The 18,019-nt window shown below is 48.0% G+C and overlaps 1 protein-coding gene across 1 annotated transcript; it reads left to right on the top strand.

The window, feature by feature from the left end:
- Positions 1-1,996: 1,996 nt before the first annotated feature.
- On the top strand, positions 1,997-15,758 carry WDCP (WD repeat and coiled coil containing). Its single transcript, XM_056123867.1, has 4 exons — positions 1,997-2,054; positions 8,039-9,860; positions 13,575-13,692; positions 15,611-15,758. The coding sequence occupies exons 2-4, from the start codon at positions 8,058-8,060 to the stop codon at positions 15,745-15,747; spliced, it is 2,058 nt and encodes a 685-aa protein (XP_055979842.1). The 5' UTR covers positions 1,997-2,054; positions 8,039-8,057; the 3' UTR covers positions 15,748-15,758.
- Positions 15,759-18,019: the final 2,261 nt, after the last annotated feature.

Here is an 18,019-nt window from a genome sequence, read left to right on the forward strand (position 1 = left end):
CCAAGCAGAGATGTCCAGAGACAGCTCTAAAAGAGTTCTTGTCACAGGGGATTGCCCTGCCACAGAGGCAGGGGGGGATGGGGGGATGGGGGTGGGGGGGATATTATCTATGGTGGTGGAAAATGGGCACTGGTGGAGGGATGGGTATCTGATCATTGTATAATCAAACCCAAGCACAAAAAATTGTAAATCTACAACTGTACCTCATGGTGTTTCACTAATAAAAGAAAAAAAATTTAAAAAATAAAAAAAAATAAAAATAAAAGAGTTCTTGCTCCATTTCTCCAGCCCTCTTTACTCAAGTCTGATAAACAGGTGGTCATCAACATACCTCAAGAATGATTGTCTGTGTGTGTTTTAAGTTTTTTTCTTATATTGCAGTGCCAGGAATAGAACTCAGTACTCTTGCATGCAGGGCATGTCCTCTACCACAGAGCTACATCCCTGTGGGTTTATGTTCTTGATGAAAGATGATGGGAACTATATGAAGTGCCAAAATCTAAATTCACCAAAGGCTGCTCTAAGGCATCCAACAGAGTCCACCAGGACTATGTTACTCTAAGGAAAACTGAGGATGCAATTAAATTAAGATTCTTGGTGGTGAAAAATAAGTACTGGTGAAGGGAAATGTATTTGATGATTGCATGACTGAGACTTAAACCTGAAAGTTTTGTAACCTTTCCCACAGTGATTCAATAAACAAAAATAAATAAATAAATAAATAAAATGTAGGCATAGATAACTTTTTAAAATATTTATTTATTTTGGTCAAGAGACGCTCAGGGGTTACCTCTAGCTTTGCACTCAGGAATCACTCCTGGAAGTGCTCGGGGACCATATGGAATGACATGGATGGAAGCCCAGTCAGTTGCACAAATGGTAAGCACATTACCAGCTATACCTTCTCTTTGACAGTGACTACATGTAAAAAAAAAATGTTATCTGCAGGAGCAGAGCTATAGTACAGCAGGTGGACATTTGCCTTGCATGTGACTACTGGGGTTTGATTCCGTGGCATTCCATATGGTCCCAGAGCACTGGCAGGAGTAATTCCTGAGAGCAGAGCTAAGAGTAACTCCTGAGCACTTCCAGGTGTGGCCCAAACTGCCTCTCTCCCCCAAAAAGGAGGAAGAGGCACCTGTGATTTACAATGTTACATGCATGGCATAGAACCTCACCTCAATTCCCTCCTCCCTATCCAGATCATTTTTTTCTGGGGTAATTTTTATTATATTTTATATTATTGCTGTCTTTGGGCAACACTCGGTGATACTCCTGCAGTTACTCCTGAAATTACTCCTGGCATTGCTGGGGGGAAGGGGCATATAGAATGCTAAGGAACTCCAGCCCTAAAACTCCTTTTTAAACTTGTAATGAGAAGTGGGAAATGAGAAATGAGAAGAGGGAAATGTAATGAGAAAAGAGAAGTGTGGAAAGGTGCTGAACCTAATTTTTGTTCAAAATAAGTTTTACTTGTTTGTTTGCACCACACCCGCCGTTGCTCAGGGCTTACATACTGGCATTGTGCTCAGAGATCACTCCTGGAAGTGCTCCAGGGACCATAGGTGGTTTGTGCGGGAGACTGAATTTGGGTCGTCTGCGCGCACGCAAGGCAAGCTCTCTACCTGCCGTTCCGACTCCCAAAATAATATTTTTAAAATGCTAAGCCTAGTTTTCATTGTTCTTTTTTTTTTTACATTTTATTTATTCCCCGTGGTTTACAATTTAGAATACCATCAGTGACAGGTTACTAAACTCTTACCAAAGGGAGAAATTCCCGCGGCGGGAGTACGGTCCGCGAAGGGGCACGAAGACTACAATGCCCAGAAATCTGTGCGAAAGAGCTGGCGCTCATTGGCCAGTGGGAAGGACCCATCAGCGCAGGATATCCGAGATAACCAATAGCGGGGACTCTCACCCCGCTTGCCGGGACACCGCTGGCCAATCCGGGGCGTCGGAGCCGATACTTCCGGTAGCCTCTCGGGCTGGGCTCCGGGAGCGTGAGGCGGGGCGGCCGCGCGGAGACTGAGTGTCTGGTCGCAGTGAGACGGAAGGTATCTTGTCTCTACTGCCCGGCCCTTGCGGGGAGGCGTTGTGTGCTCGGGGAAGAGGTGCAGGGACTGTTTCTGGTCGGGGGTGGGAAGGATTCAGAGCTCCCCCATGTGCCGAGAGGATGGGAGGAGTGCGTGGGGGGCCCGCAGGTGTGGGGCTGGTTCAGGACACGGGTTGGGGGTGGCTGCGAGGGGAGGTCTCGGTGTCCCCCGTGCGACCCTCCTGGGATCTCTCCTAAGGATCTCTCCATCCTTGATCCCGAGGCCAGACGAGGAGGACCATCAGGGTCGCGACGGGGCGGGGAGCAGATGCGCGTTCGTGGAGTGACTGGTCCCCGTCTTCTGAAATTAATAACTGCAACTTTCAGGGAGCCTCGGGCAGCTGCCAGTGTGAAGTGGGAACAGGCGACGTGAAGCCGGACAGTGTGGCTGGCAAAACTTAACCAAAGCCGCACTGAGAAACACCCGGCAGAGAGAATCAGACTTTTCTTCGGAAAAATAGTTCTTTGTTATTATTATTGTCATTAATTATTATTATTAATTATTGTTTGGCCACACCGGGCGATGCCCAGGGCTAACTCCTGCCTCTGCACTCAGGAATCACTCCTGGCGGTGCTCAGGGGACCCTCTGGGATGCCTGGGATGGAACCTGGGTTGACCACGTGCAAGGCAAGTGCCCTACCTGCTGTACTATCGCTCTGGCCCCCAACTGGGAAAAGTTTTAATAACCAAACTAGTTGGGAAAACCCTGAATATTATTTCAGCCCTCCTCCTCTTTGAGCCCAGAGCCTTTGCAGCAACGCTCTGCTTTGGCACTTACTGCTGCGTTAGTGACTCCCAGATCTTTTCTCAGTCTAAGGTTGTGTCTGCCCTCTAGACATCTCCAAGCTTTTTTGTGCGGAGGGGATTGGGCCACACCCACTTGCTAGGGGCTGCCTGGAGCTCTGTTCCTGGGGTGGTGGGTATCCTAGTCCTCATGGTGCTGGTGACCGGAGCTGGGCATCCACTTAGAAAACATACCCAAGGCCCCTGAGCTATCTCTGCAGTCCCATAGACATCTAAATGAGGCTTCTCTGCTAGTAAATTTATCAGACACCACACACCCGTCTTTGACCTATGCTCCAACGTAGTAGCTCAACAATTTCAAACTAGGGCCTGAGGGGAGAGTTCAAATGGCTTTACCACATGCCCCTTTGGATGGATGGAGGGCCTATTCTGCGTGGCACCCCCAGAGCCGCTGGGGAGGCCATGAAACAAAATTCCCAAACTAAAATTGGACATGTTCTCCTCAGTTCTTCTTTCTTCTTCACCACTCACAGCCTCTCTGATGTTCATTGACTGACCTTAGAAATGGCGGGGGGGGGGGGGGGGGGGGGGTCCTGGAGCGATAGCACAAACTATAGGGCGTTTGCCTTGTATGCGATTGATCTGGGTTCGATTCCCAGCATCCCATATGGTCCCCTGAGCACTGCGAGGAGTAATCCCTGAGTAACAAAGCCAGGAGTAACCCCTGTGCATCATCAGGTGTGACCCAAAAAGCAAAAAAACATATCTTTTAGAGGACTGGGGAGGCACCACACTGGTAGCGGTCGAGGCTTACTCCTGGCTGTGCTTGGGGGCCATAAAGGGTGCTGGGGATCGAGCCCAGATTGCCCACTTGCAAAGACAACTCCGTGCTGTTTTATCTCTCCAGCCCCTTAGAAATAATCCTGAATGATTTCCTAGAAATAGCTCAAGTAAGGGGCTGGGTTTGATCCCCTGCATCTCCTATGATCCTCCAAGCACTTCCTGAAGTGAATCCTGAGTGCAGAGCCAGGAGTGATCCCTGAGCATCACCAGGTGTCGCCCCAAAAAACAAACATAAAATCCCAGATGTGACATTACCCCTTTTATCTCCTGAAGTCACTATAGATTGGCTCATTTTCCCATTGTGACCCTCATACTATTTCATAGCCTCTTATTAGATTTGCCAGCTTTTTTCTTCCTACATTACATTCTGCACATTGCCAGGGCAATGTGTACTGGTTCCTCCAAATCTCAGTTTTCTTAGCAGGCTCTTTACAATCAGAGAGTTAAGATGGGAAAGGTTTATCACTAGTCGAGTTATGTAAGACTTTTAGTGACTTGCTGAAGACTGGGGATGTAGCTCAAAGGGTTGGAGCACAGACTTTGCATGTGGGAACTCTGGGTTCCATTTCCTCGCCAACTCTGCATCGTCCCCCGATCAGCCTAGTGGAAGCCCCAAGCAAGTTGTGGCCTCAAACCAAAGATGCTTTAATAAAAAATTTAAAAGGGTCCAGAGTGATCTTATAGTGATCAGGGTGCTTGCTTTGCACCCGGCCAAACCTGGTTCGATTCCTGGTACCCAATATGGTTCCCCAAGCATCATCCCCACCCCTGGGCCTAGCTGAGTATGGCCAAAAAAAAGAAAAAAAAAAAAAGAAACACACACACATACACCAAAAGTTAAATAAAAATAACTTGCTAAAGACATTTTGAAAGAGCTGCTTTTATGTATGGAGACTAGAGAGAGATTCATTAGAAACATTTAAGCAGAAGAGCAAAATGGTGAGGTTTTTTTTTTAATTTATTTTTTCCTTTTTTGGCAGGATGGGGCCATACCTGGCAGTGTTCAGGGCTTAGTCCTGGTTCTATTCAGGGATCACTCCAGGCAGGACTTGGGGGACCATGTGGGATGCTAGGAATTGAACCTGGATTGAGTGCATGCAGAGAAGCTCCTTATCCACAGTACTATCTCTCCGGCCCGCCCTGTCACACAACATCCAGGCCCTGTGAGAAGCATACAGGACCTCTTTGTCCTGCCTTTCTGAAGAGGGTGACGTGGGCAGAACCCCCACTAGGGCAGGAATGGAAAGTATTGAGCCAGATTTTTGTAGCTATCCTTTAGTTTCTGAGACAAGTATAGAAAATTGCTACTTGTCACGGAAGACGGAAATATTATTTAATTCTAATAGTTAATTCTCAGCACCTTCCTTATCTTTTTGTCTTATTCACAAATGATTTCTCTGCCACCATAGACCAGACACACCCTCCATGACCTTCTGACTTGGACAGCCTAAAACATATCGTATAAATTGTCTTTGATAAATTGGCCCATTAGGAATTTTCTCAGCCCAGGAAAATGTATCATGCATTATTTATCAAATAAAAGTCATTTTAAAATGCATAAGTAGGTATTAAGGAAAATCATATATTCCATAAGACCTGTGGTTGGCACTTTCCTTCATTAGTGATGGAGGGGACTTGTCCATTTAGTGGTTCACTGCTGAACCACTTAATCTATAGCTGTGCAGAAACCTAACAGACTGTTCCTTTCAGTCCAAGACTAAGAACATGGACAAAACTAACAAAGAGGGGTAAGAAACAAGTTGAGGATAAAAGCATATCACCAGGCTGTTAGTTTGGTAACAGATGCATTTCTTTGCTTTTTTTTTTTTTTTTTTTTTTTTTTTGCTTTTTTGAGTCACACCCAGCGATGCACAGGAGTTACTCCTGGTTCATGCACTCAGGAATCTCTCCTGGAGGTGCTCGGGGGACCATATGGGATGCTGGGAATCGAACCTGGGTCCGCCGCATGCAAGGCAAATACCCTACCTGCTGTGCTATTGCTCCAGCCCCACATTTCTTTGGATTTAGAGTCTGAAGTTTGACTTTAGCAAGTTCTGGTTTGGGACACTTTCTTTTGACTTGGTAAAAGAGGCTTTGAAAATCAGAAACTGTGACATGGATGCCACTAGTGGCTTGGTTTTGGAAAAGAGATTGAACTGGAATCAGGTTAGGGTAAGTTAAGAGAACAGTGAGGAAGTGGACATTGCAAAGATTAGACAATTACTTGATAAGTAGTGAGGCTAAGATGTTTGTCGATCATCGTAGGGTTCTGTGACGTGTCTATTGATATTCTTTGGGCATTTTAAAATTAGAAAGTTTGTCTTTAACTTTTGGTCTGTAAGTGTTCTTTATAAAAGAAGGTATTTTTACTTTTCCTGTTTGATTATCTTTGGTTTGGGGCCACACCTGGCAATGTTCAGGGGTTACTCCTGGCCCTACTCTCAGGACATTATTCCTGGAAGGGTTTGGGGAACCATATGGTAGGGCAAACGCCCTCCCCACTATACTATCTCTACAGCCCTTTTCATTTTTTTTAATTACAAAAGGATTGGGATACGTGATAATTATAAAAGTTTATGTATGTGTGTGTGGTGGGGGGAGGTTTGGGCCACACCTGATGGTTGTCCCAGCTCTGTGTCTGGGGTCACTCCTGGTAGTGCTCAGGGACCATACAGTGCCGGCCAGTGAAGCTGGGTGGCCTGCCTGCGAGCCATGTACTCAGCCCTTGGAGCCATGTCTCCGGCCCTAGAAAAAAATCTTTTTTTTTTTTTTTTAGTGAAGCAGAATAGTTTGTTTTTCTGTTTGTTTGTTTGTTTGTTTGTTTTTGCTTTTTGGGTCACACCTGGCAATGCACAGGGGTTACTCCTGGCTTTGCACTCAGAATTATTCCTGGTGGCACTCGGGTGACCTTAAGGGATGTTGGGAATCAAACCCAGGTTGGCTGCATGCAAGGCAAATGCCCTACCCACTGTACTATCGCTCTAGCCCCAGGTTAGTTTAATTTAGAAGAAATAAGGAGAATTTATACATCTGTAATTTTTTATTTTAAATTATTTAGAGAGAATTTATACTTCTCAGGTTGAGACGTGGGCAGCAGGCAGAATGAGTGCTGTCAGACTCTCGTCCTCTGAGATCCAGAGGAGAGGATGCTCCTTTGTCCTTTATCCCTCCTCTTGTTAGCTTCATGGAATGTTTTGGTTGATTTATCTCTTTTTCTTTCTTTCTTTCTTTCTTTTTTATTTTGCTTTTTGGGTCACACCCGGCAATGCTCAGGGGTTACTCCTGGCTCTGCACTCAGGAATCACTCCTGGAAGTACTCGGGGGACCCTATAGGATGCTGGGAATCGAACCTGGGTTGGCAGCATGCAAGTCAAATGCGCTACCCCCTGTGTTATTGCTCCAGCCCCTCTATTTATTTATTTATTTATTTATTTACTTATTTTATGCTCAGGGGTTACTCCTGGCTGTGCACTCAGGAATTACTCCTGGTGCTACTTGGGGGACCATGGGATGCTGGGGATTGAAACCGGGTTGGCCACATGGAAGGCAAAGACCCTCCCTGCTGTACTATCGCTCTGGCCCCTGATTTATCTCTTGTGTCTTTTTTTTTTCCCTCCTGTATTCCCTTATAAATATACATGAGCACACGTTTAGATACGGAGATTTGAACTTGTTTTCCATAAAAGCATCTTAGATCTTCCACCTTGTGGATTCTCGTTCGTTAAGGGGGAGATTTCTTTCTGTAGCTGTACCTGTAGAGCATCCTTGCTTTTTGTTCCCATACGGATGTCCATTTACCCCGTCCCTTTTTGTGGCTGTTGTTGTGATGATTGTGGGCTTGGATGCTGCCCGGAGCTCCGACTCGCATTCACCCACTTGGCATTGGTTGCTGCTCAGAGTGTGTAGCTCAGGGGCTGGAGAGAAAGCACAGTGGGTAGGGCACTTGCCTTGCATGCGGCCAACCCAGATTTAATCCTCAGCACCCCTTATTGTTCACTGAGTCCCAGCAGGAATGATCCCTGGGCCTGGAGCCAAGAGTAAGCCCTGGGTATCACTGGATATGACTCCCCCACTGTTCTGTTTTGTTTTTTAAGTATCTCATGAGAAAATTTATCTTCCCAATTCAAGACCCACTGAAGCTTATACATACATTGTGTTTTCTTGTCAACTCATCTGTCAACCAAATCTGCCCTGTCTTTTAGCCCCTCTCAGAACTAACCTGTGAGGAGCCTGATGGTTGTCACGTGAAATGTTCTACATTAACCTGCAAGGAGCCAGTGAATTGTCTTGTAAAATTTTCTGTATTATGGATCTAATTAAATCCCTATGCTCTAACTCCCCCCGCTTGATTATTCCAGAGAACCTTTACCAGGAAGGATGGAGTTGGGCAAAGGAACGCTGCCCAGGACGGGACTGAATGCGTTACATCAAGCCGTCCACCCCATTCATGGCCTTGCCTGGACAGATGGACATCAGGTGGTCCTGACCGATTTGCAGCTTCACGGGGGAGAGGTCAAGTTCGGGAGCTCAAAGCCTATTAGACAGTTTGAGCACGTGGCGGGGGTGTCCTGGGCCCCCTGGGCTGTGGCCGACACCTCCACGCTGCTCGCCGTTCAGCACCAGAAGCACGTGACAGTGTGGCATCTGAGTCCCCACCCGGCCCCGGCGGAGAAGAGCAAGTGGCGGATGTCGCAGTCCTGTGAGATCAGAACCTCCGTGCCCGTCCTGCCCCAGGGCTGCGTGTGGCACCCGCACTGTGCCGTCCTCACAGTGCTCACGGCACAGGACGTCTCGGTGTTCTATAACGTTCACCGTTATAGCACCCGGGTCCGAGCGGACATCAGCGCCCCGGGCCTCATTCACTGTGCGTGCTGGACCCAGGACGGCTGTAGGCTGGTGGTGGCAGTAGGCAACAGTCTGCACTCGTACATTTGGGACAACGCTCAGAAGACTCTGAACCCCTGCTCCTTCTCCCCCGTGGTGGACGTGGACAGCTCCGTATGCTGCATCAGGGCTACCGTGGACACGCAGGTTGTCTTAGCCACCGAGCTGCCCCTAGGTAAGATCTGTGGCTTACACGCATCTCAGTCCTTGGGCGTCCAGTCCGGCGGTGACGACACTGGCCCCTCTGCCCTGCCGGTGAGTGAGGGAGCATCTTCTGAGAGGGTGGGGGCAGATGATTCGGGAACAAAGCCTGAAACGTTCCTGACTCCTGGGTCTTCCTTCTCGGAGCCTGTGGACCTGACTCATATACGTTTCAAACCGTCTCAGTCGGAAGGAAGTTCTCTTATCTTTCTGAAAGAAAAGGACTGTGTGACAGGAACCGGTCTGGATTCTTCGCATTTGGTCCTGGTGACATTCAAGAAGGATGTGACGAGAACCAGAAAAGTTACTGTCCCAGGCATTCTGGTACCTGATCTAATTGCGTTTAATCTTACAGCCCACCTTGTGGCAGTGGCTTCGAATACTTACAATATGATTTTCATCTATTCTGTCATTCCATCCTTTATGCCAAATATCCAGAAGATTCAACTGGAGAGTGGTGAAAGACCCAAAGGCATATGTTTCTTGACAGATAAATTGTTATTAATTTTGGTAGGAAAGCCAAATGCCACTGATTCCACTTTCATTCCTTCTTCGAAGTCTGATCAGTATGTCTTCCGTTTGATTGTTCGAGAAGTCACGCTGGAAGAATTTTCAGATGCCCTGAGTGAACGCCAGAACACTTCTAATGTGCTTTTAGAGACAGCAGATGGAAGGAAGCCAAGTCAGCCTCCAGATTTTTGTCACCAAAATAGAGAGCTCTTACTAACAGCTGATCTGAGCAGAAAGCCTGGAAGGACCCTCATTAAAGAAATCAAGAGTCCCCCAGCTGGCATCTGCGACTACTCCAGCACCCTAGAAATCCTGGATGCTAACCCTAATAACCACTCAGGAGCTCTCCCCAGGGCCACCAGCACGCCAGACCCCGTCAGCCCTCCAGAGCCACCCGATCTGCTTCCAGAAAAGACTGTGCAGGACTTTTGGCAGCTCTCCAAGGAGCTGGATGTCGTGTCTTGGAAGCTGACCCATGTACAGCAATGCCTTTCTGAACTCACGGGTTCTTTGCTTAACAGAAAGCGATCCTCTCCCGTGTACCCGCGCTCTCAGGATCTGCCATACGTTCACGTCACTTACCAGGTAACTTCTCTGAGGTGCCACCATGCATGGAGAGGCTCCTGGAGCCAGTGGATGCTCTAAGAGAAAAGATAGTGTGAGACTGGAGCAATAGTACGGCGGGGAAGGTGCTCGCCTTACATGCAGCTGATCTGGGTTCGATCCCCGGCACCCAGAGGGTTCCCCAACCATGGCAAGCATGATCCCTGAGCACACAGTCAGCAGTAAGTCCCGGGCATTGCCAGGTGTGGCCCCAAAAACAAGAACAAAAGAAAATAAAGGGAAGAAAAAAAGATAGTGTTTTAATTGAAAGGCATTAATATTTGATATAGGCATGTTAATACCTCTCCAGCTTGCCTGCCTGCCAGCCAGATGGGTACACCTATCAATATACACCATGATATTTTTTATTTTGGGTGTTTATTTTTTGGGGGGCCACAGCGGTGCTTTGGGACAGCTCTCATCTCTATGCTTAGGGCCATCCCAGTGATGCTTGAGGGAACAGGAAGTACTGGGGATTGAACCCGGTCCTCCTGCATGTCAGGTAAGCTCTCAGCCCCTTGAGCTCTCTCTAGACCCGCACCATAATTTTTTTTTTTTTTTTGCTTTTTGGGTCACACCCGGCGATGCACAGGGGTTACTCCTAGCTCTTGCACTTAGGAGTTACTCCTGGCGGTGCTCAGGGGACCATATGGGAAGCTGGAAATCGAACCCAGGTTGGCTGCTTGCAAGGCAAACACCCTATCCTCTGTGCTGTCAGTCCAGCCCAACACACCGTGATTTTATCAGGTGCATGACTTGAAAAAAATGAATGAATGTGTGTACTAATTCTGCCAGCTTATGTTTAGAAAAAACATTTTTAATTTTTCATTTCTTTTTTTTTTTTTTTTTTTTTGCTTTTTGGGTCACACCCAACGATGCTCAGGGGTTACTCCTGACTCTGCACTCAGGAATTACTCCTGGCAGTGCTTGGGGGACCATTTGGATGCCAGGGACTGAACCCGGGTAAGCCGCTTACATGGAAAATACCCTACCCGCTGTACTGTTACCCCGGCCCCGTTTTTAAAAATATTAATTGATGATGGAAACCTCTTCCAGATCCAGTGCAGGTTACACTACAAAAGTCAGAGCTAGAAGAGAGATTATTGCCACCCAGAAAGTTTTAATGCATAGATCGAAGCATTAACACCTGAGCATTGCAATGTGGCCACAACACAAAATAAATATCTGTGCCATCTTATGTAGGTCTTATTTATTTATTTATTTATTTTGCTTTTGGGGTCACAGTGGGCAGTGCTCAGGGGCTTCTGGCTCTGCACTCAGGAATCACGCCTGGCAGTGCTTGGGGATCTATATGGGACGCCGGCAATTGAACCTGGGTCGGCCGCGTGCAAAGCAAAGACCCCATCCACTGTTCTATTGCTCCGGCCCCAAGGTAGGGCTTTATTCTTCCCTTTGTTTTGTTGTGGAAGTTGGAGTCACACATAGGCTTGGTTCTGCGGACATACTTAATCGTGGGGCTTGGTGGGGATCGACTGATTTTTTTCTTGCTGTTCTGGGGTCATAGGCAATGGTACTCAAGGGCCACGTTTGGTTGGTATTTGGGTACCAGGCTGTGCCAGGGATTGAACCCAGGCTCTCTGGTTTGCTCTAGCCCTTTGAGACATCTACTTGATGCTGGAGTCCTAATTTTAGTTCTGACGGGCTGGTTCCCAGAATACATACATTTTTTTCTTTTTGGTTTTTGTTTTTGAGCCACACCCAGCAATCCTCTGGTCTAAAAGAGGTTTTCTCTATGAGAGAAATTAATGTGCATTAATATCCTAGGTTTTCTCACATGACACTGTTGTTTTTATTTATTTCTTGGGGTTATAAGTGGCCATACCCTGCAGCGCTCAGGGCTTATTCCTGACTCTCTGCCCAGGGAATACTCCTGGGGAGATTTGGGGCACCATGTGTGGTGATTGAACATGGGTTGCAAATGCCCTACCTACTGTACTATCTCCAGCCCCATTTAATTTTTACTTGAAAGTTTGTTTTTCTTTTTCTGTTTGGGGGCTACACCCCACCATTCACAGGGTTTATTCCCAACTGCACTCAGGAATCATTCCTGGCGGAGCTCAGGGGACCGTACGGGGTGCCAGACACAGGGTGCTTGGAGCTGGGTTGCAGACACTACTCACTGCACTATGTCTCTGGCCTTGTTTTAATTTTTACTGATAATTTTTTTATTTAATTTGGGGGGATGTATAATATATAATATAATATAATATATAATATAGCTGTGCTCAAGGCTTGCTCCTGGCTCTCTGGACTCAGGGATCATTCTTGGTAGGACTTAGGCGGGCCATATGGAGTGCCTAGTATCAAACTTGGGTTGACCACGTGCCAGGAAAACACCTTACCTGCTGTACCATCTCTCCAGTCCCAGCCTTCTGACTTTTTTTTTTTTTTTTACTTTCTGGGTCATATCCAGCTATGCTCAGGGGTTACTCCTGGTTCTACACTCAGGAATTACTCCTGGTGGTGCTCGGGGGTCCATATGAGATGCTGGGAATCAAACCCAGGTTGGCCGCGTGGAAGGCAAATGCCCTACCCGCTGTGCTATAGCCCCAACCCCTAGCCTTCTGACTTTTTTAAAAATTTTTTTATAATTTATTTATTTATTGAATCACTGTGGGAAAAGTTACAGAGCTTTCAGATTTAGGTCTCAGTCATGCAAACATCAAACACATTTCCCTTTACCAATACTTATTTTTTACCGTGAACCCCAATAGAACCCCCCCTCCCACCCCTCCCAATGCCTGTGAGGCAGATGAGTTCTAGTTAACACTCTATCTACTTTGACTTGATTCATTGTTTCGATAAAAGATGCACCACTATTATTTAGAGTTTACGACACCCCCCCCCCCCAAAAATCAGACATGCTGAAAAAGCGTTGTGAAACGATTGGCTTTCTACAGCTGGGTTCAAGAATTAAATGATGTCTGGATTCAGTTTTGGATTTCTGCTATTTTACTTATTAACCCTGGAAGTATTTCTACTAAAAGTTACATAATTAAGAGATTGGTTTCTGTGCTCTGGGGTCGTGGCCGTGCCGGAGAGCCGCTCGTGGGGGGCAACTGGTGACCTTGGTAGGGCGTGAAGGACGGGCTGGAACGCCCCCCTTCCCATGAGGCTTTTGTTGCCCCCGACCCCCGGCTCAAACCTGCTGTCCACAAGGCTCCCATGTGGCCGCCATCTTTCTTTCCAGAGAGGAGAGGGCGAATGGGGCAACACCCTTTCCCCTCCGGGCATAGCCTTCTGACTTTTAATGTGTCATAAGGTGGGCAATAATTGTCTTACATTTTCTTTCCCTTTGTTGAACAATGCTGGGTATCCCTCCCCCTCCCCCGAAAAAAATAAACCTTATAACTGAAACCTAGCTGGTAGTGTTGAGAAATAGGATTTTTTAAAATGATTCAAACATTTTGTTCTCGAGAAAAAGCTTACTTCACGATGCAGGAGCAGGAGTCCAGCAGGTAGGGTGTCTGCCTTGCCTGCAGCCGACCTGGGTTCAATCCCCAGCGTCCTCTCTGGTCCCCCGAGCACTCCCAGGCACGATTCCTGAGTGCAGAGCCAGGAGTGACCCCTGGGCTTCTCCAGGTGTGGCCCCCAACACAGAAAGCCAGGCACAAAAAGAAATATTAACTTCGTGGCTCGCGCAGCCCACATAACGGCCTCTTTCTCTCGTTGAAGAACCCTCACCGTGCAGGCTGCGCCCCCGAGAAGAGAACCGTGGTGCTTTGCAGGGGCAAGTTGCGACTCAGCACCGTCCAGCAGGCCTTCGGCCTCGACCTCATCGAAATGCTGCAAGGTGGGTGCCTCTGGGAGGAAGCCCTGCCCGACACCCTCTCCCTTCTCCATCTCCATCATAGCCTTCCCTGATGATGAAAAAGAGCCGGTCCGCCCTGTTAGCGATGAGCTAGTCACCGTACGCCCGGGCCTGTGGTAAGCACCAGAACCCACGGAGAATGCGACCGTGTCCTTACAAAAATGGCACCTTTGCCAGAAAGCCTGAGTGTATGCATGCAAAGGCTAGAAAGGAGTTATAAAACGCATCTAGCAACTGCACGGAAGTGACATAACACTCATTCATACACAGCTGTGGCACTAAAACATAAAGATCATAACAGCCTTACAGAAGCTTTTCTCTAGGAGTCGTCGAGCCTGGACGTGAAGCGTCTCCTGCCTGCTAAGGACCGAATCAGGCCTGGGTTTTGCCCAATGCAACTTTTTCTCCCTCCCTCTCTGCCTCTCTCCCTCCCTCCCTTCTTTCTTCCCTTCTCTTCTTCCCTTCCTCCCTTCTTCCCTTCCTCCCTTTCTCCCTCCCTCCCTTTCTTCCTTCATTCCTTCCTTCCCTCTCTCCTCTTCCTCCCTCTCTCCCTCCCTCCCTTCCTTCCTTCCTTTTTTCCTTTAGTCCTTCCTTCCTCCCCATCCCTTCCTTCCCTCCCTCCCTCTCTCCTTCCTTCCTTCCTTTCTCCCTCCCTCCTTTCCTCCTTCTCTTCTTTCCTTCTTTTCTCTCCCTCCCCTTCCTTCCTTCCTTCCTTCCTTCCTTCCTTCCTTCCTTCCTCCTTTCTTCTTCCTTTCTTTCTTCCTTCCTTCCTTTTTGGGCTACACCCAGTGATGCTCAGGGGTTTCTCCTGGCTCTGCACTCAGGAGTCACTCCTGCTGGTGCTTGGGGACCATATGGGGTCCTGGGGATTGAACCCACATTGGCTGTCTGCAAGGCAAGCATCCTATCCACTGTACTGGCACTCCAGCTCTCTCACATTCTTTTCACAGTACCCAGGACATTGAACATTTTTGTTTCATAACATTGTAGCACCAGCATTTTCTGTTTTAATGCTGAGATGTTGTAATTGTCATTTTTCTTTTATGGGGTTAATACTGCATTCTGGGGTGTACAGTATTTCTCTTTGCTGTATTCAACATTTAGGTGTATTTCAGTTTTTCACCATTATAAACAACGCTGATTTAAAACCTCTGCATATGTTTTATGTTTGGGGGAAATGTAGATTAAATGAAGTAACTGAGTCAAAAAGTGAGATGCATTAGCCTTGAAAGTAGCAGAGAAGGTCCAGGCATGCATTTTTTTAATTTGTTTTGGTGCCACAGCTGGTGATACTCAGGGGTTATTCCTAACTCTGCATTGAGGAGTCACTCCAGACGGGCTTGGGGGACCATTTGGTGGGATCAAGCCTGGTCAGCCTCGTACAAGGCAAGCCCCCCCACCCCCACCCCGTGCTGTCCTATATCTCTCCGGCCCCCAGGCGTATGTTTTTTTATGCTGGTGGCTCTAGGCTACCTGCAGATGTCCAGGGTTCCCTGGGCCATTCCAGTCCTGCTTCAGAACTTTCTCTAGAACACTTGTTCCCAACTTCATGAAGCGTCTAAGGAAAGTGCTTAATAGTTTGCAGATAAGGTGGGACACTCCATATATATCCTGTGAGCAAGCTCATAAGCATAACTCTGGCTGACAGGTCTACTCTGAGAGAAAATGTATGTCCCTTAGTGCTACCTAAATCAACCCCCTCACCCCCCCTGCTGTGTAACACGATGCGCCCCCTCAGTCCCCCACCTTCCCGGACTCAGATCTCTCTGGATCAATCAGATTCAATAATCCCAGCTAATGCAACCTTCGCATCCCCTCCAAAAAACCACGTTTGTCCTCTTTTCCTTCATAGAACAAGGTTAGAGATGGTGAGTTGCCTCTTGTTTATTTTACTTCACAGACTCCCACTGGATCCTTCTCTCTGCTGATACCGAAGGCTTCATCCCCATCACCTTCACAGCCATGCAGGAAATAATCATCAGAGACGGCAGCCTCCAGGCCAGGGGAGCTCAAGGACACTCTGTCTCCGAGTCGTGACTCCAGTCATTCCCTTGGAGTGCTTGGAGACTGTCCACCCAAAGGTTGGATACCATGAGGTGTTTTTGGTTAATGGGTTTTTTTTGGGGGGGGGTCACACCCGACAGTGCTCAGGGGTTACTCTGTACTCAGAAATTATTCCTGGCAGTGCTCAGGGGACCATATGGATCAAACCCAGGTTGGCCGTGTGCATGGCAAACCCTCCCCACTGTGCTATCGCTCTGGCCCCCACCACGAGGTATTCTAACCAATCAGTGCAGGTGTTTGTTTGTAGGGTATTTGCAATATAGCTTTTGGGATGACCCCACAGAGCCATATCCCACCCCAGTTTTCTGCATCTTTGGCCTACGCTGTCTCCCAGGATGGGGCACCGCTGGCCAGGAGGGGCTCAGCCACTTCCTCTGGCCGAGGGTCGCTGCTCTGTAGCTCAGTCTTTGTTAAATCACTCAGAAAGTGGCTGTCAGGCTAAGGTGATAGTGTAGTGGGGAGGATACTTGCTTTGCAGGCAGCCAAGGTGGGCTCAGTCCCCTGCTTCCCATACGGTCCTCCAAGCCCTGCCAGGAGTGATTTCTGAGCACAGAGCCAGAAGTAAACCCTGAGCACTACTAGGTGTGGCCCCAAAACAAAACAGTGGCCATTTATGTATTCATGATGTTTTTTTTTCCCCCACTAGGGCAGCATTTGTGGAACGAAACAATCTGGTACCATATGGATTGAGTTTTGTGACTTCTCTGAGGCTTTCTGTTTCTTGTCTAACTAAAACTGTATTAAAGCTGTCTCAGAAGCACTCGAAAGGTACCTCACCATCCTTCTAGACCTTCGTGGCTAGAAGGTGAGAGTAGGGAGTGCTGGAGACCAGCAGAATCTTTCCCCCAAAGCCGGGAGAATCAGCAACGCATGAAGCTAGGCAAGCTACCCATTGAATCTACTTTCAGGGATACCAAGAACCGGAATAGTTTCAGATACTGGCGGGACCTCCGTGGACTTATGTGTAACCCTCTTCTTGCTTCTGTAGAACTAACTCTGATTTAGGTCCAAAGGCCACAAGCAGCTTTGGAGTAATGTTTCAGGTGATTTGGCTCTTCCAGGGTCCACTGGATCAAGCACCCATTTACAGGCATGCTGCGTGTGCAGAGGGGCCAAGCTTTTCACTTGCTGCTACTCATTTTCTCCCAGAAAATTTTTTTTTGTTTTCTGCAGTTTGTGGATCAGAAAAATTTCTAATTTGGGCAGTGGAAAGATAGTAGAGGTTGGGCGCTTGCTTTGCATGCAGCTGACCCAGGTTCAATCCCCAGCATCCCACATGGTCCCCTGAGCACTGCCAGGAGTGAATCCTGAGTCCAGAGCCAGGAATAACCCCTGAGCACCGCCACATGTGGTCCCCAAACAAAAGCAAAACAAAAAGATGTTTTCTAGGGTTTTTTTTTCTTTTTTCTCCCAGTAAATAGCTTCTTTAAATTGTGGTTTTACTTTTGGCTTTCCCTCTATTCAAATCTGAGGTACGAGCCTCGAGTCTGTGAGAGAAAGTATTCCAAGTTGTTAGAAGTTTCACCGAATCTGAGGTAGTTCTACAAAGCACCGGTTTACTATCATTGTGGATGAAAGTACCAGCCCAGTCGAGTGGAGGCTTTCCGCCCCTGACTTCAGCTAGACTCTCTGCTGCTCACTGCCTTCCAAGGGACTCATAAATTGTAATTACCGCAGCATGACACATTGATCCGCGTGCGGCTGGTCAGAGCGCATCTGCAGAGAAGTTGTTTCAGCCGTCCCTGCTCCATTAGCACCTCTGCCTCTTTCCCCACTAGCCTTTGAAATGATCTGGAAAGATCCATTTTGTACCTCCGGGACTCCTGACTGTCTGTTCCCGATTAGGAGGATGGAGCTGGGCTCCGAGCAAAGCAGAGGCCCATTTTGTGGTTCAAATGCATTAGGCAGCTGCCGGGATAATGGAGCTGGAGGCCACTTGTCTGCAGTCAGCTGCCACAGGAGAGGGCAGCTGGGGACAGCCCAGGGCCGGGCTCCCTTTGCACAGGAAATGACCGAGTGCGCTGAAAGCTCATGGTTTTGCAGCCTCAAGAGGGCCCTTGAGTAAAATCAGTCTGGGTGCCTCAAGATGAACGTGACAGTCACTTCACCAGTCCAATGCCTGAGGCCAAATCTTCAGTTAACCGCTAATGGTCATTGATGGGGCTGTCCCTCAGTGCTTGGGTCCCTGGCCTCAATCCCTAGCACACCCCCACCCCACCCCGGCACACAAAGGTTGCGACTGTAG

This window comes from Sorex fumeus, unplaced genomic scaffold, assembly GCF_029834395.1.
Source record: "Sorex fumeus unplaced genomic scaffold, SorFum_2.1 ptg000006l, whole genome shotgun sequence".
NCBI lineage: Eukaryota > Metazoa > Chordata > Mammalia > Eulipotyphla > Soricidae > Sorex > Sorex fumeus.

What these genes read in the sequence shown, in the direction of transcription:
- WDCP (XM_056123867.1), top strand. Translation starts at nt 8,058, where the DNA reads ATGGAGTTGGGCAAAGGAACGCTGCCCAGGACGGGACTGAATGCGTTA. An exon ending in ACGTTCACGTCACTTACCAG is followed by an intron (nt 9,861 to 13,574) that starts GTAACTTCTCTG and finishes CTCTCGTTGAAG; the next exon opens with AACCCTCACCGTGCAGGCTG. An exon ending in CCTCATCGAAATGCTGCAAG is followed by an intron (nt 13,693 to 15,610) that starts GTGGGTGCCTCT and finishes TTTACTTCACAG; the next exon opens with ACTCCCACTGGATCCTTCTC.